The sequence below is a fragment of the Pseudophryne corroboree genome, chromosome 7 (genome assembly GCF_028390025.1).
Source record: "Pseudophryne corroboree isolate aPseCor3 chromosome 7, aPseCor3.hap2, whole genome shotgun sequence".
NCBI classification, from domain to species: domain Eukaryota; kingdom Metazoa; phylum Chordata; class Amphibia; order Anura; family Myobatrachidae; genus Pseudophryne; species Pseudophryne corroboree.
The window spans coordinates 242,343,255-242,365,601 of NC_086450.1; the positions used below are offsets into that span (position 1 = coordinate 242,343,255).

Here is a 22,347-nt window from a genome sequence, read left to right on the forward strand (position 1 = left end):
TTTTAGCATTCCCTAATAGCAAAACTGTGGCAAGGCATGATGGGACTTGTAGTTGTACAACAGCTGGAGAGCCACAGGTTGGCCAGGCCTGCAGTATACCATAATTTAAGTATTTCTGTCAGTGGAAGCAGGTGGGATAATTACTGACCCATCAAAATAGATTAATTCACCTGCGCATGAGTATAGAAATCTACAAAACATGGCCTGTAAATGGTACTTGAGGACTCTGCCCTTAAATATTAAATATCACATTGTAAGCTGTGCTATACATGGTCAGTGCTACTTTTTTGTTTTCATTTTCACCATCTGCCTGTATGTAGGTATGTCCATAGTTTTGAAGTGGGTGGGAATAGATTGGTTACAGGTAATCATGATGATGGAATGCTCATAGCAGAACCCAGTATTTAAAGGGTAGCATCTAGTTTATTTAAACGGTCAAATCCTACTGATCTTGTGGCAGGTGACCTTTTCTGTTGTGTAAAGGCCCTACACACTGGTAGATTTTTAATAACTATATGGACGATTTTGTTCAAAAATGAACGCTGTATCGTTCAGTGTGGAGGCACTGATGATGAACGATGCACGTCCCTGCAGTCGTTCATCATTGGTCTATCATCGTTTGTCATTGCAATCTAATTTGGACAATATTGATGTTTGTAATGTCAAATCGTGTGTATGCAATACACACGATTTGACATTGCAAACATCGATATTGTCCCAATTAGATTGCAATGATAGACCAATGAGGAACGACTGCAGGGACGTGCATCGTTCATCATCAGTGCCTCCACACTGAACGATATAGTGTTTGGAGTGTTTATCGGATTGGCACACATCCGATCCAATTAATCAGATCTGTGTGTTCTTTGCTTTGATATCTAAAATGGGATCGGGAGGTTGTGAACAATATACAGTGTGCAGCATACACACTATATCGTTCACCTGATTAGGAGCGTTTTGAGCGTTTATCGGTTTAAAGACTTTTGCATAAAACCTATCCACTCATTGGTCAGTCAATTTGTCAGCTGATCGACTCAATAATTGGATAGTGTATACCTAGCTGAAGTGAGGCCAGGGCTGGGTGGGGTTCAGGAGAGAAGGGGAGTTAAGAGAAGAAATAGTCCCCAGTAGCATAGAGTAGTGGTATGAGGCTTCTATCACACTAATGCTGGGAAAGTATTACATTGTACTCTGCTTTATATTAAAAAGGTTAATGCATTCCGCTAGTTATTCACCTACTTTTGCATTCACATGATCTTGTGGTGTAATCAATTTGTTTACAGGAAATTGGTATAATGCAACATACGGATGAACCCTATACAAATTTCACCTTTATACTGGGCTTCATCGTATTTTAGAAAGTTTTGGAAATGGTGTCTCGCTCCTCTGGATTGACCGCAGCTCAGCAGAGTCTTTCTTTGTTTACTTAAATGTTCTCTCTCCTGCTGCCTTCTACCTGAGGCCTGTCTCTAAACATCTGCCGGCTTCTCGGGCTGTCAATCATCCACATGCTACAGAGTACCCCAGCGGCTATCTCAGCATTTGGCATTAAAACAATTTTTTTCTCCTCTAGAAAGTGCTCAGAATTTCATGTATTCGTTTTTTTCCAGATTTTCAGCAGTTCATTAAATAGTGTTATATTGAACTGTTTGAGTTATTAATGTCGCTGTTAATGGAAGTTCCGACAAGCATGCTGTATATTTTCACAAGATAAAATCATAGCATTCGTATCATCGGCCAACATTACGGAGCATAAAAAGACCATTTATTTAACCACATATTTCATTTTTATTGTGTAATAACACCATTGCATCTCTGTCTCAGCCCAAAGGATATTTGTGTAATTGTATAATGTGTTGTGTATTTCCTCTACTTGCCTATACTGGATTTCTGCTAGCATCCATCTGACTCGCAAATGCTGTGCATGCTATAACAGCAGCATGCCCGGCACTTAGCACTGTAGAAGATCTTTAACGCTGCTATCCCTGTGCATTAGGGTGTGAGAAAGGGGCCATCACAAGGATTAGTTGAATAGCTCCTGGGCTAAATTCCCGACTACCAGTTTACTTGCCCCTTTGGAGAGTACAGCTATAAGAGAGTAACTTGAGGCAAGCTTGCCGGGATAAACCGCAAAATAAGACGGGAGTCTTCCCTCAGTATGGTGAAGATGACCGCTCCAATGCTGGGAAAGGAACAGGTGATTGCTGTTGCTGGAGCTGTGCGGTGAAACCAGTGTCAATTAAGGGAGGAGTCCTGATGCGTTTAGTCACAGATCACGTGACTTTTTCAGTCCTCTGCGGTATTGAGCCTGATTTCACAAGCAATTCTGTATAGTTGTAACGCTTTTTGGATCTGCTTGCGAACACAACAATATATTAATTTGACTGCGGTCATCCAGTGAACAATTATTATAATCACCCATTTTCTCACAATTGTTTCAATTGTTTTATGTTTTTTATTCGTATTAATGATTTGTGATGTTATTGTGTCTAATTGTTAGAATAATTAAATATTTTAGCCATATTTCCATGTCAGCTCTCCATTTACTTTGATCTGTTTTGTTCCCACGAGCACTGCTGTTTCCTCTTTTTTTTTTTTTTTTTGTTGTTGTTTGAAATTCTTTAAAGGTATACACACATTGCCTTTACAGCAACGAATGAGGGACCAAGAATAGAATTTGTTTTTACGCAGGCGCTATACAGCAGTAAATCTGTTTGGCTATAGTTTTATCTAACTAGTCGCACCAAGAAATGCCATAATCACAGGGACCCTTCTGTGTTGTTCTCTGTGCCAAGGCTAGTGTACTCTTCAAGGTATTTGTCACTGCATGTTAAACAGTTGGGGCACCAGTGCCTGGATCCTTTATGGGCACAGAAAATTATGAAATATCTGTGGGTAGTTCAATTTCTCTTAGCTGTAACTCAGATTTCCAACTGGTTGTAGGAATAACCAGGTAATATATGCATTCAGAATTGAAAGGAACCTTTGTGAGGAGACAGCGTTGTATGAGCGCAGTCCGTAGTCAGCAGGGCAGATGCAGGATCAATTTACAGTAAAAAAAACACTGCTAGTCTATAATATGACATGCCACTCATTTCATAAGTGAGTAAAGCGGTGTCATACAATAATCAGGTTGAAAACCAGCCTGAAGAGAGGTCCTTTTTTATTCTGAGTCTTACAGTGACTGATATCATTTCACTTATGGCACAGTCTCTGTAACAATTCATTTAACAGTCTACAGACTATAGACCGGGATATTGGATGTCTGCTTTTGTTACAGAAAGAGAGAGGGTGGTGAGGACCTCAATCAGTATAAAGTTAGTGTCTTCATGTATTTAAATGCAATGTAGCCAAATAACTTGTAAGACATGTAATTCACAGTCCTCTATTACACAAGCAATAAGGTATTTCCACCAACCTGGATTCTCAGTGATAAGCTTGCAATGAGCAAGTCAGGGAAATCAAAACCTAGCATTAAATTTGATAAAAACAGGATTGGTTTGTGTAATAAAACTGTTCTACTCAATTCATTCCATTTTTCTATAACAATTCCTGAAAATGTCTTTTTTCATTACAGATAAATTAGATATGTTTTATTTTTTATTACAGTACTTCGTATAAACGCTGCTGGAAATGTCTGTCATTCTGTTTGCATCAGTGGTTCGAGCGAGAGATGGGCTCCCACTGTCTGCCTCCACAGATCATGAGCAAAACATGGCTGTACAAGAGACCAAAAAATATCTGAAAATTGTGTCCAGAAAGTTGGAGCAGCTCCCGGACCGGTGTACTATGAAGAGAGGTCCACACAGCATTAAGTAAGTTCATTAATGCATGTACTACTTGTAAGGTAAATTAAGACCAAATTGGGTCAAACTTGATATGTCCTCCGCTACTGACCTGCAGAGATTGCAGAGGGTGATTATAATCGCTCTATTAGTTTATGGCTGAAAATGCAGTGGCCCTTCTCCCTGATTGGATGGAGGGACACTAGAAGCTCAAATGCAATTTGAAATAAAAACAATATATTCTATAGTTAGAATTCTGAAACTTACAATACAATGAGACCTATTTATTACATTTACTGTCATTACTCTTGTGATAAATAAAACAGGTATACTTAGTACATCTTACCCCTCCTTTTTCCCCCCTCTTACGTCCTAGAGGATGCTGGGGACTCCGTAAGGACCATGGGGTATAGACGGGCTCCGCAGGAGACATGGGCACTCTAAAGACTTTAGAATGGGTGTGCACTGGCTCCTCCCTCTATGCCCCTCCTCCAGACCTTAGATCCTGCGCCCAGAGGAGACTGGGTGCACTGCAGGGGAGCTCTACTGAGTTTCTCTTAAAAAATACTTTTTGTTAGGTTTTTTATTTTCAGGGAGCACTGCTGGCAACAGGCTCCCTGCATCGTGGGACTGAGGGGAGAGAAGCAGACCTACTTAAATGATAGGCTCTGCTTCTTAGGCTACTGGACACCATTCGCTCCAGAGGGTCGGAACGCAGGTCTCACCCTCGCCGTTCGTCCCGGAGCTGCACCGCCGTCCTCCTCACAGAGCCGGAAGATAGAAGCCGGGTGAGTATTGAGAAGAAAGAAGACTTCAAAGGCGGCAGAAGATTTCAGATCTTCACTGAGGTAATGCGCGCCATTGCTCACACACACACGGCACTGTAAGGGCGCAGGGGGGGCGCCCTGGGCAGCAATATTAACCTCAAGGGACACTGGCATATGGATTATATATTGCGGAGGCGGTATATTAAAAAAAAACCGCCAGTATAAATAATTTGAGCGGGACCGAAGCCCGCCGCTGAGGGGGCGGGGCTTGATCCTCCAGCACTAACCAGCGCCATTTTCTCCACAGCACACTGCAGAGAAGCTGGCTCCCCAGACTCTCCCCGCTGAACACGGTTAGAGCGGGCAAAACAGAGGGGGGGCACATTAATTGGCTCAGTGAGTAATTATATATTTCTATAAAAGCGCTGTACTAACTGGGATTTTATTCCAGTGTCCAGTGGCGCTGGGTGTGTGCTGGCATACTCTCTCTCTGTCTCTCCAAAGGGCCTTATTGGGGGACTGTCTCCATATAGATGTATCCCTGAGTGTGTGGGGGTGTCGGTACGTGTGTGTCGGCATGTCTGAAGCGGAAGGCTTATCTAGGGAGGAGGTGGAGCAGATGATTGTGGAGTCTCCGTCGGCAACGCCGACACCTGATTGGTTGGATATGTGGAATGTTTTAAATGCAAATGTGTCTTTATTACATAAGAGATTGGACAAAGCAGAGTCCAGGGATAAAACAGGGAGTCAATCCATGGCTTTGACTGTGTCACAGGGCCCTTCTGGGTCTCAGAAACGTCCACTGTCCCAAGTTGCAGACACTGATACCGACACGGATTCTGACTCCAGTGTCGACTACGATGATGTGAGGTTACACCCAAGGGTGGCCAAAAGTATTCATTATATGATTATTGCAATAAAAGATGTTTTGCATATCACAGATGATCCCTCTGTCCCTGACACGAGGGTATGCATGTTTAAGGAAAAGAAACCTGAGGTAACTTTTCCCCCATCTCATGAGCTGAATGAGTTATTCGAAAAAGCTTGGGAAACTCCAGACAAGAAACTGCAGATTCCCAAGAGAATTCTTATGGCGTATCCTTTTCCGGCACAGGACAGGTTACGGTGGGACAAGGCTTTAACGCGCTTGTCCAAAAAGGTGGCGCTACCATCCCATCCCCGGACACGGCAGCCCTCAAGGATCCTGCTGATCGCAGACCGGAGACTACCTTAAAATCAATTTATACGCATACGGGTGCCTTGCTCAGACCGGCAATAGCGTCGGCTTGGGTTTGTAGCGCTGTAGCAGCTTGGGTAGATACCTTTATCAGCTGACATTGATACCCTAGATAGGGATACCATTTTATTGACCTTAGCTCACATTAGAGACGCAGTCTTATATATGAGAGACGCTCAGAGAGACGTTGGGCTGCTAGGTTCAAGAGCCAACGCCATGGCGATCCTTGTGGACCCGCCAATGGACGGGTGATGCAGACTCAAAGAGGCATATGGAAGTTTTGCCTTACAAGGGTGAAGTTTTATTTGGGGAAGGTCTCGCGGATCTGGTTTCCACAGCTACCGCGGGTAAATCTACTTTTTTACCTTATGTTCCCCCACAGCAAAAGAAAACACAATATCAGATGCAGTCCTTTCGGTCGCATAAGTCGAGGCTCTTCCTTCCTCTGTAGAGGGAAAAGAATGCCTGCTACGGCTAGTTCCCAGGAGCAGAAGTCCTCCCCGGCTTCTACTAAATCCACCGCATGACCCTGGGGCTCCTCTGAGGGAGTCCGCGCCGGTGGGGGCACGTCTTCTACTCTTCAGCTACGTCTGGGTTCAGTCAGATGTGGATCCTTGGGCAATGGAAATTGTATCCCAAGGCTACAAGCTGGAATTCGAAGACGTGCCTCCTCGCCGGTTTTTCAAATCGGCTTTTCCAGCTTCTTCCCAGAAAGGGAGATAGTTTTAGCTGCAATCCAAAACCTGTGTCAACAACAAGTGGTTGTCGAGGTTCCCCTAGTTCAACAGGGGAAGGGGTACTATTCAACCCTATTTGTGGTCCCGAAACCGGATGGCTCGGTCAGACCCATTCTAAATTTAAAATCCCTAAACCTGTACTTGAAAGTTCAAATTCAAGATGGAATCGCTCCGCGCAGTTATCTCCAGCCTGGAAGGGGGGAATTTTATGGTGTCACTAGACACAAAGGATGCATACCTTCATGTCCCCATATATCCCCCTCATCAGGCGTACCTGAGATTCGCTGTACAGGACTGTCATTACCAGTTTCAGACATTGCCGTTTGGGCTTTCCACGGCCCCGAGGATTTTCACCAAGATAATGGCAGAAATGATGGTGCTCCTGCGCAGGCAGAGAGTCACTATTATCCCGTACTTGGACGATCTCCTGATAAAAGCGAGATCGAGAGATCAGTTGCTGAAAAGTGTGTCGCTCTCCCTGAGAGTGCTGCAGCAACATGGCTGGATTCTAAATCTACCAAAGTCACAGTTGGTTCCAACGACTCGGCTATCTTTCTTAGGCAAGATTCTGGACACGGAACAAAAGAGGGTTTTTCTCCCGATGGAAAAAGCCCAGGAACTCCAGAACCTGGTCAGAGACCTGTTAAAACCAAAAAGAGTGTCAGTCCATCAATGCACTCGAGTACTGGGAAAAATGGTGGCGACCTACGAGGCCATTCCCTTCGGCAGGTTTCATGCGAGAACATTTCAGTGGGACCTTCTGGACAAGTGGTCCGGGTCCCATCTTCAAATTCATCAGAAAATAAGCCTGTCCCCCAGGGCCAGGGTGTCTCACCTGTGGTGGCTGCAGAGTGCTCATCTTCTAAAGGGTCGCAGGTTCGGCATTCAAGACTGGGTTCTGGTGACCACGGACGCGAGCCTCCGAGGATGGGGATCAGTCACACAAGGAAGAAATTTTCAGGAAACATGGTCAAGCCAGGAGGCTTGTCTACACATCAGCATACTGGAATTAAGGGCCATATACAACGGCCTACGACAAGCGGAGAATCTTCTTCGTAAGCTACCGGTTCTGATTCAATCAGACAACGTCACAGCCGTGGCTCATGTAAACCGCCCAGGCGGGACAAAGAGCAGTGTGGCAATGGCGGAAGCCACACGGATTCTGCGCTGGGCGGAAAATCATGTAAGCGCTCTGTCAGCAGTCTTCATTCCGGGAGTGGACAACTGGGAAGCAGACTTCCTCAGTGGACACGACCTCCATCCAGGAGAGTGGGGACTTCATCAGGAAGTTTTTGCAGAGATAACAAGTCTTTTTGGGGACTTCCTCAAATAGACATGATGGCGTCACGCCTCAACAAGAAGCTTCGGAGGTATTGTGCCAGGTCAAGGGACCCTCAGGATAGTAGTGGTAGACGCCCTGGTGACACCATGGGTGTTTCAGTCGGTCTATGTATTCCCTCCTCTTCCTCTCATCTCCAAAATATTGCGTATCATAAGAAGAAAAAGAGTGCAGACAATACTCTATTGTTCCAGATTGGCCTCGAAGGGCCTGGTATTCAGATCTTCAGGAGATGCTCACAGAAGATCCATGGCCTCTTCCTCACATGGAGGACCTGTTGCAGCAGGGGCCCTGCGTGTTCCAAGACTTACCGAGGTTACGTTTGACGGCATGGCAGTTGAACACTGAATCCTAGCTGGAAAAGGTATTCCGGAGGAAGTCATCCCTACTCTGATAAGGGCTAGGAAGGAGGTGATGGCGAAACATTATCACCGTATCTGGAGGAAGTATTTTTTCTTGGTGTGAAGCCAAGAATGCTCCTATGGAAGATTTCCACCTGGGCCGTTTTCTCCACTTTTTACTGACAGGAGTGGATATGGGCCTGAAGTTAGGCTCCATTAAGGTACAGATTTCGGCCCTATCTATATTCTTTCAGAAGGAATTGGCTTCTCTCCCAGAAGTCCAGACTTTTGTAAGGGGAGTGCTGCGCATCCAGCCTCCTTTTGTGCCCCCAGTGGCACCGCGGGACCTTAACGTGGTGTTACAGTTCCTTAAGTCACACAGGTTTGAACCGCTTCAAACAGTTTAGTTGAAATTTCTCATTTGGAAAGTGGTCATGTTGTTAGCCTTGGCATCTGCGAGGCGGGTGTCCGAATTGGTGGCTTTGTCTCACAAAAGCCCCTATCTGATTTTCCATGTGGATAGAGCAGAGTTGAGGACTTGTACTCAATTTCTGCCTAAGGTGGTTTCATTGTTTCATATGAACCAACCTATTGTGGTGCCTGTGGCTACGGGGGACTTGGAGGATTCCAAGTCTCTTGATGTAGTCAGGGCCTTAAAAGTTTATGTAGCCAGGACTGCTCGGATTAGGAAAACAGAGGCACTGTTTGTCCTGTATGCAGCCAACAAGGTTGGCGCCCCTTCGTCTAAGCAGACTATTGCCCGCTGGATCTGTAACACGATTCAGCAGGCTCATTCTACGGCTGGATTGCCGGTACCAAATTCGGTAAAGGCACATTCCACTAGGAAGGTGGGCTCTTCTTGGGCGGCTGCCCGAGGTGTCTCGGCATTGCAACTTTGCGGAGCGGCTACTTGGTCGAGTCATCCGCACTGTCCCGCCCGGTCTGGAGCTTTGGTATAATCCCCATGGTCCTTACGGAGTCCCCAGCATCCTCTAGGACGTAAGCGAAAATAAGATTTTAAACCTACCGGTAAATTTTTTTCTCCTAGTCCGTAGAGGATGCTGGGCGCCCGTCCCAGTGCGGACTAAATTCTGCAAGACTTGTATATAGTTTTTGCTTACATAAGGGTTATGTTAAAGTTTTGATCAGTCTTGGGCTGATGCTGTTTTGTTTCATACTGTTAACTGGTTCGTGTATTCCATGTTGTGCGGTGTGGGCTGGTATGAATCTTGCCCTTAGATTAACAAAAATCCTTTCCTCGTACTGTCCGTCTCCTCTGGGCACAGTTTCTCTAACTGAGGTCTGGAGGAGGGGCATAGAGGGAGGAGCCAGTGCACACCCATGGGGTCTATACCCCATGGTCCTTACGGAGTCCCCAGCTTCCTCTACAGACTAGGAGAAAATCTTTTTTTCTCTGACGTCCTAGTGGATGCTGGGGACTCCGTAAGGACCATGGAGAATAGACGGGCTCCGCAGGAGACTGGGCACTCTAAAGAAAGGTTCAGGACTATCTGGTGTGCACTGGCTCCTCCCCCTATGACCCTCCTCCAAGCCTCAGTTAGATTTCTGTGCCCGGCTGAGCTGATGCACACTAGGGGCTCTCCTGAGCTCCTAGAAAGAAAGTATAGTTTAGGTTTTTTATTTTACAGTGAGACCTGCTGGCAACAGGCTCACTGCAGCGAGGGGGACTAAGGGGAGAAGAAGCGAACCTACCTAACTGGTGGTAGCTTGGGCTTCTTAGGCTACTGGACACCATTAGCTCCAGAGGGATCGAACACAGGACCCGACCTAGTCGTCCGTTCCCGGAGCCGCGCCGCCGTCCCCCTTACAGAGCCAGAAGCAAGAAGGTCCGGAAAATCGGCGGCTGAAGACTTCTGTCTTCCTCCAAGGTAGCGCACAGCACTGCAGCTGTGCGCCATTGCTCCTCATGCACACCACACACTTCGGTCACTGATGGGTGCAGGGCGCTGGGGGGGGGGGCGCCCTGAGCAGCAATAATATACACCTTGGCTGGCAAAGTAACCCCTGCTAGACGTTTTAAAATAGCGGGAGAAAGCCCGCCGAAAAAGGGGCGGAGCCTTCTCCCTCAGCACACTGGCGCCATTTTCCCTCACAGCTTCGCTGGAAGGATCGCTCCCTGGCTCTCCCCTGCAGTCCTGCACTACAGAAAGGGTAAAAAAAGAGAGGGGGGGCACAATTTAGGCGCAGTATACAATATATATGCAGCTATAAGGGAAAACACTTTTATAAGGTGATATCCCTGTGATATATAGCGCTCTGGTGTGTGCTGGCATACTCTCCCTCTGTCTCCCCAAAGGGCTTTGTGGGGTCCTTACGGAGTCCCCAGCATCCACTAGGACGTCAGAGAAAATAAGAATTTACTCACCGGTAATTCTATTTCTCGTAGTCCGTAGTGGATGCTGGGCGCCCATCCCAAGTGCGGATTGTCTGCAATACTTGTAAATAGTTATTGTTACTATAATCGGGTTGTTATTGCGAGCCATCTGTTCAGAGGCTCCATTGTTATCATACTGTTAACCGGGGTTCCTATCACGAGTTATATGGTGTGATTGGTGTGGCTGGTATGAGTCTTACCCGGGATTCAAAAATCCTTCCTTATTGTGTCAGCTCTTCCGGGCACAGTTCCTAACTGAGGCTTGGAGGAGGGTCATAGGGGGAGGAGCCAGTGCACACCAGATAGTCCTGAACCTTTCTTTAGAGTGCCCAGTCTCCTGCGGAGCCCGTCTGTTCCCCATGGTCCTTACGGAGTCCCCAGCATCCACTACGGACTACGAGAAATAGAATTACCGGTGAGTAAATTCTTATTTTTTTTTTTTGCCGACATTCCCCTTCTGTCTACATCATTCATATTACACCCACCCCTCTTTCCTTTCCAGCCACTGGAAGCGAAGTATATTACATTCTCCACATTCAGTGTTTTTTTTTATAATTACTTTAGCATTCAGTATAATTGTTTATAATAATTTTCTCTTGCGTCTTAGAGGATGCTGGGGACTCTGTAAGGACCATTGGGTATAGACGGGCTCCGCAGGAGATATGGGCACCTAAAAGAACTTTCTAGTATGGTGTGCACTGGCTCCTCCCTCTTTGCCCCTCCTCCAGACCTCAGTTAGATCTTGTGCCCAGAGGAGATAGGGTGCATTACAGGGAGCTCTCCTGAGTTTTCTGTGAAAAGAATTTTGTTAGGTTTTTTATTTTCAGGGACCTCTGCTGACAACAGACTCCCTGCATCGTGGAACTGAGGGGAGAGAAGCAGACCCACTTCTTAAGAGTTTAAGGGCTCTGCTTCTTAGGCTACTGGACACCATTTGCTCCAGAGGGAGTTGGAACACAGGTCTCACCCTGGGGTTCGTCCCGGAGCCGCGCCGCCGTCCTCCTCACAGATGCCGGAAAAAAGAAGCCGGGTTAGTATTAGAAAAGAAAGAAGACGTCAGGCGGCAGAAGACTTCAGATCTTCCCGAGGTAAGCTGCGCGCCATTGCTCCCACATAACTAACACACACACACACACACACACATGGCACTGATGGGTGCAGGGCGCAGGGGGGGCGCCCTGGGCAGCAATAAACCTCGTTTTGGCACAAAAGGATGTTATTAGGCTGCTGAGGCAGTAAATAAACGATTCCCCGCCATTATTTTCAGATACACAACGGGACCGAAGCCCGCCGCTGGAGGGGGCGGAGCTTGATCCCTCAGCACTAACCAGCGCCATTTTCTCCACAGAAGCTGCAGAGAACGCTGGCTCCCCAGACTCTCCCCTGCTGAAGAGCTCAGAGGGCTGAAAAAAAGAGAGGGGGGGGGGGGCACATAATTGGCGCAGTGAGTGGGGGAAATATATATATATATATATATATATATATATATATATATATATATATATATATATATATATATATATATATATATATATATATATAATATAACACACACACACACACACACACACACACACACACACACACACATATATACATATACATACGCTGTCTGGGTTTTCCTGGGTCAGTTTGGCGCTGGTGTGTGCTGGCATACTCTTTCTCTGTCTCTCCAAAGGGCCTCCTTTAGGGATTTGTCCCCTTATAGTTATATCCCAGTGTGTGTGGGGTGTCTGTACGTGTGAGTCGGCATGTCTGAAGCGGAAGGCTTATCCAAAGAGGAGGTGGAACAGATGAGTGGTGTCAGTCGGCGGTGCCGACTCAGGATTGGATGAATATGTGGCATATGTTAAATGCAAGTGTAGCTTCACTACATAAAAGGCTGGACAAAGCAGAGTCCAGGGTGTCGTCAGGTGTTCAATCTACGGATGGCACCGACTCACAGGACCCGTCGGGGTCTCAGAAACTTTCCTTCTCACAAATAGGGGACACAGATACCGACACGGACTCTGATTCCAGTGTCGACTATGATGAAGCAAGATTGCACCCCAGGGTGACAAAAAGTATTCGGTGCATGATTATTGCAATAAAAGATGTTTTACATATCACTGATGAGCCCTCGGTGCCCGACATGAGGATAAACATGTCTAAGGGAAGGAAACAGGTTATGAATTTTCCTCCTTCCCATGAACTAAATGAGTTATGTGAAAAAGCTTGGGAAACTCCAGATAAGAAGCTGCAGATTCCCAAAAGGGTTCTTATGGCATACCCTTTCCCTACACAGGACAGGGTACGTTGGGAATCCTCTCTCACAGTGGACAAAGCCTTAACACGCCTTTCCAGGAGGCGCTACCGTCCCCTGACACAGCGGCAGGCAGGAGACTACATTAAAGTCTATTTACACACATACTGGTACTTTGCTTAGACCGGCAATTGCGTCGGCATGGATATGTAGTGCAGTAGCAGCGTGGACAGATACCCTGTTAGCTGATCTGGATACCCTTGATAGGGATACAATTATGTTAACATTAGCTTATATTAAGGACGCAGTCTTATATATGAGGGACGCTCAAAGAGACATTGGATTACTGGGTTCGAGAGCCAATGCTATGGCTATTTCGGCAAGAAGAGCCTTATGGATCCGCCAATGGACGGGGGATGCAGACTCAAAAAGGCATATGGAGGTTTTACCTTACAAAGGTGATGTATTGTTTGGGGACGGCCTCGCGGACCTGGTCTCCACAGCTACAGCGGGGAAGTCTACCTTTTTACCTTTTGTTCCCCAACAGCAAAAGAAACCTCCACAATATCAGATGCAGTCCTTTCGGTCACATAGATCCAGAAGAGGTCGGAGCTCCTCTTTCCTCGCCAGAGGTAAGGGTAGAGGCAAGAGGACACCTGCTGCGGCTAGTTCCCAAGAGCAGAAGTCCTCCCCGGCTTATGCTAAGTCCACCGCATGATGCTGGGGCTCCCCTGCGGGAGTCCGCACAGGTGAGGGCACGCCTTCGACTATTCAGGCAAGTCTGGGTTCAGTCAGACGTGGACCCTTGGGTGATAGAAATAGTCTCCCAGGGTTACAAGCTGGAATTCGAAGAGGTGCCCCACGTCGATTTTTCAAGTCGGCCTTACCAGCTTCTACCCCAGAACGGGAAGTAGTGCTGGCTGCAATTCAAACGCTGTGTCAACAGCGAGTGATTATCAGGGTTCCCCTGAGCCAACAGGGAAAAGGGTATTATTCAACCCTATTTGTGGTCCCGAAGCCGGATGGTTCGGTCAGGCCCATTTTAAATCTAAAATCCCTAGACCTGTACTTGAAAAGATTCAAATTCAAGATGGAATCGCTCCGAGCGGTGATAGCCTGCCTGGAAGGGGGGGATTTTATGGTGTCACTGGACATAAAGGATGCTTACCTTCATGTCCCCATATATCCCTCTCATCAGGAGTACCTGAGATTCGCGGTACAGGATGGCCATTATCCGTTTCAGAAAATGATGGTGATCCTGCGCAAGCAAGGAGTCACGATTATCCCATACTTGGATGATCTCCTGATAAAAGCGAGGTCAAGACAACTACTGGAGAACGTGTCGCTCTCTCAGAGAGTGCTACAGCAACAGAGTTGGATTCTCAATCTGCCAAAGTCACAGTTGGTTCCGACAACTCGACTGACGTTCCTAGGCATGATACTGGACATGGAACAAAAGAAAGTTTTCCTCACGTGGGAAAAAGTCCAGGACCTCTAGAACATGGTCCGAGACCTGTTAAAGCCAAAAAGAGTGTCAGTTCATCAATGCACTCGGGTTCTGGGGGAAATGGTGGCAACTTACGAGGCCATTCCCTTCGGCAGGTTCCATGCAAGGACGTTTCAATGGGATCTTCTGGACAAATAGTCCGGGTCCCATCTACAATTTTATAAAAAATAAATAAATAACACTGTCCCCCAGGGCCAGGGTGTCTCTTCTGTGGTGGCTGCAAAGTGCTCACCTTCTAGAGGGTCAGGACTGGATCCTGGTAACCACGGACGCGAGCCTCCGAGGATGGGGAGCAGTAACCCAAGGGAGAAATTTTCAGGGACTGTGGTCAGACCAGGAGTCCTGTCTACACATCAACGTGTTGGAACTAAGGGCCATATACAACGGCCTTCGACAAGCGGAGGGTCTTCTTCGCAACCTACCGGTTCTGATTAAATCGGACAATGTCACAGCAGTGGCTCATGTGAACCGCCAAGGTGGGACAAAAAGCACAGTCGCAATGGCGGAAGCCACCAGGATTCTTCGCTGGGTGGAAAATCACGTAAGCGCTCTGTCAGCAGTCTTCATTCCGGAGCAGACTTCCTCAGCAGACACGATCTCCATCCAGGAGAGTTAAGACTTCATCAAGAAGTCTTTGCAGAGATAACGAGTCTCGGGGGAGTTCCTCAAATAGACATGATGGCGTCACGCCTCAACAAGAAGCTGCGGAGGTATTCTGCCAGGTCCCGGGACCCTCAGGCAATAGCAGTAGACGCTCTGGTAACACCATGGGTATTCCAGTTGGTCTGTGTTTCCTCCTCTTCCTCATCACAAAAGTGTTGAGGATCATAAGACGAAAAAGAGTACAGACAATTCTCATTGTTCCAGACTGGCCTCGAAGGGCCTGGTACTCAGATCTTCAGGAGATGCTCACAGAAGATCCTGGGCCTCTTCCTCTGAGAGAGGACCTGTTACAGCAGGGGCCCTGTCTGTTCTAAGACTTACCGCGGTTACGTTTGACGGCATGGCGGTTGAACGCCGGATCCTAGCTGAAAAGGGTATTCCGGAGGGGGTCATACCTACTCTAATAAAGGCTAGGAAGAAGGTGACGGCAAAACATTATCACCGTATCTGGCGGAAATATGCTTCTTGGTGTGAAACCAAGAATGCTCCTACGGAAGATTTCCATCTGGGTCGTTTTTCTCCACTTCCTACAGACAGGAGTGGATATGGGCCTAAAGTTAGGATCCGTTAAAGTACAGATTTCGGCCCTGTCGATATTCTTTCAGAAGGAATTGGCTTATCTTCCAGAAGTCCAGATTTTTGTAAAGGGAGTGCTACACATCCTGCCTCCTTTTGTGCCCCCAGTGGCACCATGGGACCTGAACGTGGTGTTACAGTTCCTTAAATCACACTGGTTTGAACCCCTTCAAACGGAGTTGAAGTTGTCACCTGGAAGGTGGGCATGTTGTTAGCCTTGGCATCTGCAAGGCGTGTGTCGGAATTGGCGGCCTTGTCTCACAAGAGCCCTTGCTTGATTTTTTCATGTGGATAGAGCAGAAGTGAGGACTCGTCCTCAATTTTTACCTAAGGTGGTGTCTTCATTTCATATGAAACCAATCTATAGTGGTGCCTGTGGCTACGAGTGACTTGGAGGATTCCAGGTCCCTGGATGTAGTCAGGGCCTTAAAGATTTATGTAGCCAGGACGGCTAGAATTCGGAAAACAGAAGCATTGTTTGTCCTGTATGCTGCCAACAAGATTGGCACGCCTGCTTTGAAGCTGTTATGTTCCTGGTGCTCAGAACAAGGGAGATGTTATGAAGCGAGTCCAGAGCACCAGGACGTAATGCTGGGAAAGGGGAATGGAAAGGGAATAGCCCCTGGCGCCCTATCTCAGTTGTCTCACCCGTGCTGTCAGTACACTCTTGCGAGACTATGGTTGCTTGAGCCCATGGCAGCCGCGTTTGAAGGGCGGATTACGTCTGCCCAACTTCGATGCCCCCTCAGGTCTTAATGAGAGACAAAGAGTGAACCGAGACAGGGTGATAACAAGGGGCCCTCTGACTAAACAACAAGGCCAGGGGCTACTAACAAACCTAAAACCAAAGTATGTGCGGCTTGCCGCCAAAGGAAAAGAACAACAAAGGAAATGCTGACCACACGCCGACACAATACTTTTGTGTACCGGCGGTGACAGCATAAGCAGAACCCTCTGCAAAACACCAGTGACAGAAATAATAAGGGAATACAGCGGCCTAGGCCGACGGACGCGGCCGTGCCGCTACTCACGGAACCGGTACGAATACTGGCAAACGGACAGGAACTCCCAATGCTGCTGACACAGACTCTCAGAACTGGAGGACAGGCAGAATCCCAAACGACAGACCGGTGGACACCAAGAAGCCAGAAACTTGCACAGGCAACGGTACTGGACCTCAGGACAGGAACGCCTCACGGCAGGACACGGGATCAGACATAGGAATCGACACAGGGACTGACACAGGAATCGACACAGGAAGCTCAGGAACTAGCATGAACCAAGCTCAGAACTCAAGCAGACTGCAAACCAAGGAATATCACCAGCATCTGTGAATTGCAAACAGCCAGCATATAACAGAGAGGCCTAATTAATAATCCCATGCAGCTGCCTTGTTGCATGATTCCAAACTGACCAGATGCAATTAGCAGCCAGGTGAGGCTGAACACAAGGGAACAAGCTGCAATTACACAGACTCACCAGCGGCAGCAGACAAGAGTATTCTAAAACAGAGCAACAGGAAATCCTGGCATGCAAGACAACTTTATAAACATAAAATAGGAATGAACCACTACCTGTGGTTCATAACAGTCTCCCCTCCTTAAGGGTGAGCTCCGAGCACCCCATGACACCCACGGGGAACATAAACAGAAGTATAACATGAAATACAGAACAAAACTGCAAAACAGGAATGAGCCACAGCCGTGGCTCATAACAGAAGCAGACTATTGCGCGCTGTATCTGTAACACGATTCAGCAGGCTTATGTTACGGCTGGATTGCCGTTACCGCATTCAGTAAAGGCCCATTCCACTAGGAAGGTGGGCTCTTCTTGGGCGGCTGCCCTGTGTGTCTCGGCATTACAGCTTTGCCGAGCAGCGACTTGGTCGGGTTCAAACACTTTTGCTTAATTCCACATGTTTGATACCCTGGCTGATGAGGACCTAGCAATTGCTCAGTCGGTGCTTCAGAGTCATCCGCACTCTCCCGCCCGATTGGGAGCTTTGGTATAAACCCCATGGTCCTTACGGAGTCCCCAGCATCCTCTAGGACGTAAGAGAAAATAAGATTTTAAACCTACCGGTAAATCTTTTTCTCCTAGTCCGTAGCGGATGCTGGGCGCCCGTCCCAGTGCGGACTATCTGCAAGACTTGTATATAGTTATTGCTTACATAAGGGTTATGTTACAGTTGGAATCGGTCTTGGACCGATACTGTCGTTTGTTCATACTGTTAACTGGTTATGTGTATTCCAGGTTATATGGTATGATTGGTGTGGGCTGGTATGAATCTTGCCCTTAGATTAACAAAATCCTTTCCTCGTTTTGTCCATCTCCTCTGGGCACAGTTCTCTAACTGAGGTCTGGAGGAGGGGCATAGAGGGAGGAGCCAGTGCACACCATACTAGAAAGTTCTTTTAGGTGCCCATATCCTTCGGAGCCCGTCTATACCCCATGGTCCTTACGGAGTCCCCAGCATCCTCTACAGACTAGGAGAAAAAGATTTACCGGTAGGTTTAAAATCTTACTTTTTCGTTCACTGGTTATTTAGTCTCTTCCCACATTATGTTGCCTTCTGTATTAAAGGGAACTCGAAATACTGATGCAGTCGAAAGACCTCTCATTTAAATAAATACGGCATTCCTAAACTATATAGTTTCTTATGCAGTCCATGCAACATTACAGTAATACCTAGTGGAAACACGTATCTATAAGCATAGGTTTAATGTTGTGTTACAAACTTTGTGTCATCCACGTGAGCATCACAAACGTGTGTAAGATTTTACAGTTATCCCCTGTGCTGCCTTGTTTTTCTCTTTCTTACCTCCTCTCTTCAGCACTCATCCCCTCTTTCTCCTGCAGGGTCCACAGGGTATCCACAGGATACATTGGGATATGCTGGAGCGACAGCGGATTTGCTCCAAACTGTCAAAGCTTTTCGGCCTCCCACCATGCAATGGGCCCGTCCATATATCCCGCCTCCTGGCTCTGGCAAATCAGTTTTCTGTTTGGTTCGGCAGGAGCGGGACCATGGTCAGAGGGCTGCTGTTTTTTAGCAGCCATAAGCTTTCTTATTTTATTTTTATAGTCCTACTAATTTTTCCAAGTGGTCTCTCTAAAAAGCGTCTTATACGTACCTTTAGAAAGAGTCGCTCCAACAACTCTCCGCCGGGTCGCGACAATGCTTACCCACGAGTACAGTGTTGTTTTGGCGGGCGTCCTAGGGTTGATGTCAGCAGTGGGAGTCAGACGCTCCCCTGGTCATCCCTCCCCCCGTTTCATGACCAGTTTCCTCAGTCTCCCGCCATGAACTGTTTTCCCGCTTCCGTCTGAGATGCTGTATACTAAGGGGACCCAGTCGCAGCATAGGCAGCTGTGTGACTGGTGTGTCAGTGTTTACTTGGACGTCTGTGTTCACTATAGGTTCACGGAGCGATTGTGTACACTAGTAGCATCTGGATCCAATCAGCGTTTGCAAAAGTATTGATCGGTCCTGGAAGCGGGGTGAGTCTCCCTTTATCCAACGCTACTGAGCCGGGTAATACAGCACTAAATCTCTATCTACGTTTTGAGTATGAATAGTTAAAGTGCCTGATGCATATGAGTCTGATAACTATTGCTGTGGGCGAGGATAATTGGAATTCCATTTCCTGATTTGCTGTGCAACTGAATACATTTAAAAATCCTATATAAGGTAATGCAGTAATGTTTCTTCTACATACTTGAAATGTATATTTAGTTAATTATGTGCTCATATTGCTTGTTATGCTAATGTATAACCTGTGACTGACTGCTAGTGTGATTGCTGACTTAACTATAAAATTCCGTCAGTTTTTCTGTGCATTACGATCCTCAATGCTGGTGTAAAGCAGGGTAGGGTCGGATTGTATGTCACTTTAACAAATTTTAAAGTGATTACAGTCACAAATTGTGTAATAACACTGTAAAGGTGTGTGATTTATTTATTATGTCTAAGAGCGGCAAGGGTGAGGAAAATACACTTTCCACAGCAGCACCAATACTCCTTTCATGCTGTCTTGCAGAGGTAGGTTTATGGCAGCCTGGGCTGATGCATTGAAAGGGGGTTTTCAATGGCATCTAGAAAGCAAAAATTCCATAATGCATATCAAACAGGGAGCGATAAGCGTACCTGGATATGGGTACTATTGCCTCTCAGACAGCAGCTGCAGCAGCTCGCAAAACGGATTGGCCATGTACATGGTAAGCTGACTCTGGTTCTGGAGTCTTATCTTGTTACTGGAAATTTCTCATACGTCCTAGAGGATGCTGGGGAAGCTTCAAGAACCATGGGGTATAGACGGGATCCGCAGGAGACATGGGCACTTTAAGACTTTAAAAGGGGTGTGAACTGGCTCCTCCCTCTATGCCCCTCCTCCAGACTCCAGTTAGATTCTGTGCCCAGTGAGACTGGATGCACACTGAGGAGCTCTCCAGTTTCTCAGAAAAAAAGACTGTTAGGTTTATTATTTTCAGGGAGACCTGCTGGCAACAGGCTCCCTGCATTGTGGGACTGAGGGGAGAGAAGCAGACCTACTTCTCTGAGTTCAAAGGCTCTGCTTCTTAGGCTACTGGGCACCATTAGCTCCAGAGACTCCGATCACTTGGTGCGCCTAGCTGCTCGTTCCTGGAGCCGCGCCGTCACCCCCCTTGCAGAGCCAGAAGATAGAAGCCGGGTGAGTATTAGAAGATCAGAAGACTTCAGTGACGGCAGAAGACGGCTTGTTGAGGTACCGCGCTGCGCGCCATGTTCCCACCCTGAGAGCGGCACTGCAGGGCGCAGGGGGGGCGCCCTGGTCAGCATTTATCCTCAATTTTAGCCACTGCCAAAAGTGTATAAAGTGCCTGGGCACTGATTACAGACCCCCGCCAGTATAAAAAATATAAAATTAAGCGGGACTAAAGCGTGCCATTAAGGGGGCGTGGCTTAGCCCTCACAGCTCTGACCAGCGCCATTTTCTCTTCACAGAAGCTACAGAGATGCTGAGCCTGGCCTCCCACACTGCTGTGCAAGTAACAGGGTGAAAAACGGGGGGGGGGGGGGGGGGGCACAAGAGATTTGGTGCTAATTATTGAAATATAAAAGCGCTAGCAGGTCTGGTTAGTATTTTACTCGCTTCAGAACCGGGATAGGCGCTGGGTTGTGAGCTGGCAGAACTCCCTCTGTGTTTCTCTAACAGGCTTGGTTGTGGGTCTGTCTCCTATAGCCCCAGTGTGGTTGTGGGTGACGGTACGTGTGTGTCGACATGTCTGAGGCTGAGTGCTCTTCTCAGGAGGAGGCTGGAGTGGGGACAGAAAAGGCTGGGGGATTGACCGTGTCGACACTGCCGACGGCTGATTGGGTAAATATGTTGAGTGTTTTGAATGGTAATGTGGCTCGGTTGACGAAGAGATTAGATAAATCTGAGTCTAAAAGCCAGACATGGAGGAAATCCATGGAAGAGGCATTGTCACAAACTCAGACCCCTTCGGGGTCACAGAAACGTGCATTTACCCAGTTAACAGATATAGATACCGACACAGACTCTGATTCCAGTGTCGACTATAGTGATGCCAGATTAAATCCTAAACTGGCTAAGAGCCTTCAGTACATGATTGTGGCAATAAAAGAAGTGTTGCGTATAACAACTTCTTGCTGTTCCTGATACTAGGGTCTGTATGTATAAAGGAAAGAAACCTGCGGTCACTTTTCCTCCCTCTCATGAACTGAACGCTCTTTGAAAAGGCTTGGGAAAATCCTGACAAGAAGGCACAGGTTCCCAAAAGAATTCCAGTGGCATATCCCTTTCCTTTTGGGGACAGGGAAAAGTGGGAGTCAACCCCCACGGTGGATAAAGCTCTATCGCGTCTATCCAAAAAAGTGGTGCTTCCGTCTCCTGACACGGCAGCCCTAAAAGATCCTGCGGATCGCAAGCAGGAAAATACACTATAAAATCCATTTATGTCACTACGGGTTCGCTACTCAGGCCTGCCGTTGCTTTGGCATGGGTGAGTAGCGCTATTAAAGTGGGCAGATAACTTGTTATCTGAGAGAGAATCCCTAGACAGGGATAGCGTGCTTTTGACTCTGGGTCATATCAGGGACGCTGCAGCATATTTAAAAGAAGCTGTAAGGGATATTGGCCTTTTGGGATCAAGGGCCAATACCATGGCAGTCTCAGCTAGGAGAGCATTGTGGATTTATCATTGGAATGCTGATGCCGACTCTAAGAAGGCTATGGAGTCTTTACCGTTTAATGGTAGTGTCTTGTTTGGTGATGGCCTCACTGACCTGGTATCTACGGCTACCGCGGGTAAGTCGTCATTTTTACCTTATGTTCCTGCACAATAGAAGAAAGCGCCCCACTATCAGATGCAGTCCTTTCGGCCCAATAAATTCAATAAAGGACAAGGGTCCTCCTTCCTTGCTGCGAGAGGAAGAGGACGGGGAAAGAGGTCACAGGCTGTGGCAAGTTCCCAAGAGCAGAAGTCCTCCCCGCCTTCTACCAAATCCACCGCATGGCGCTGGGACTCCTCTGCGGGAGTCCGCACTGGTGGGGGCACATCTCAAGCTCTTTAGTCAGGTCTGGGTACATTCGGACCTGGACCCTTGGATATTAGAAATAGTAACCCAAGGGTACAAATTAGAGTTTCAAGACGTGCCCCCTCACCGATTTTTCAAATCTGCCTTGCCAGCTTCTCATCCAGAAAGGGAGGTAGTATGAGCGGCGATACTAAAGTCATTGTCACGGTACCCCCGTCAC

The 22,347-nt window shown here is 47.3% G+C and overlaps 1 protein-coding gene across 1 annotated transcript in view; it reads left to right on the forward strand.

Annotated features, from left to right (window-relative positions):
* SEC22A (SEC22 homolog A, vesicle trafficking protein) overlaps positions 1-22,347 on the forward strand; it is a 258,941-nt gene that overhangs the window by 91,446 nt on the left and 145,148 nt on the right. The window contains exon 2 of the mRNA XM_063934060.1: positions 3,610-3,815. Coding sequence (XP_063790130.1) covers positions 3,634-3,815 — 182 coding nt within the window. The 5' untranslated portion in view covers positions 3,610-3,633. The remainder of the gene's footprint in view (positions 1-3,609; positions 3,816-22,347) is intronic.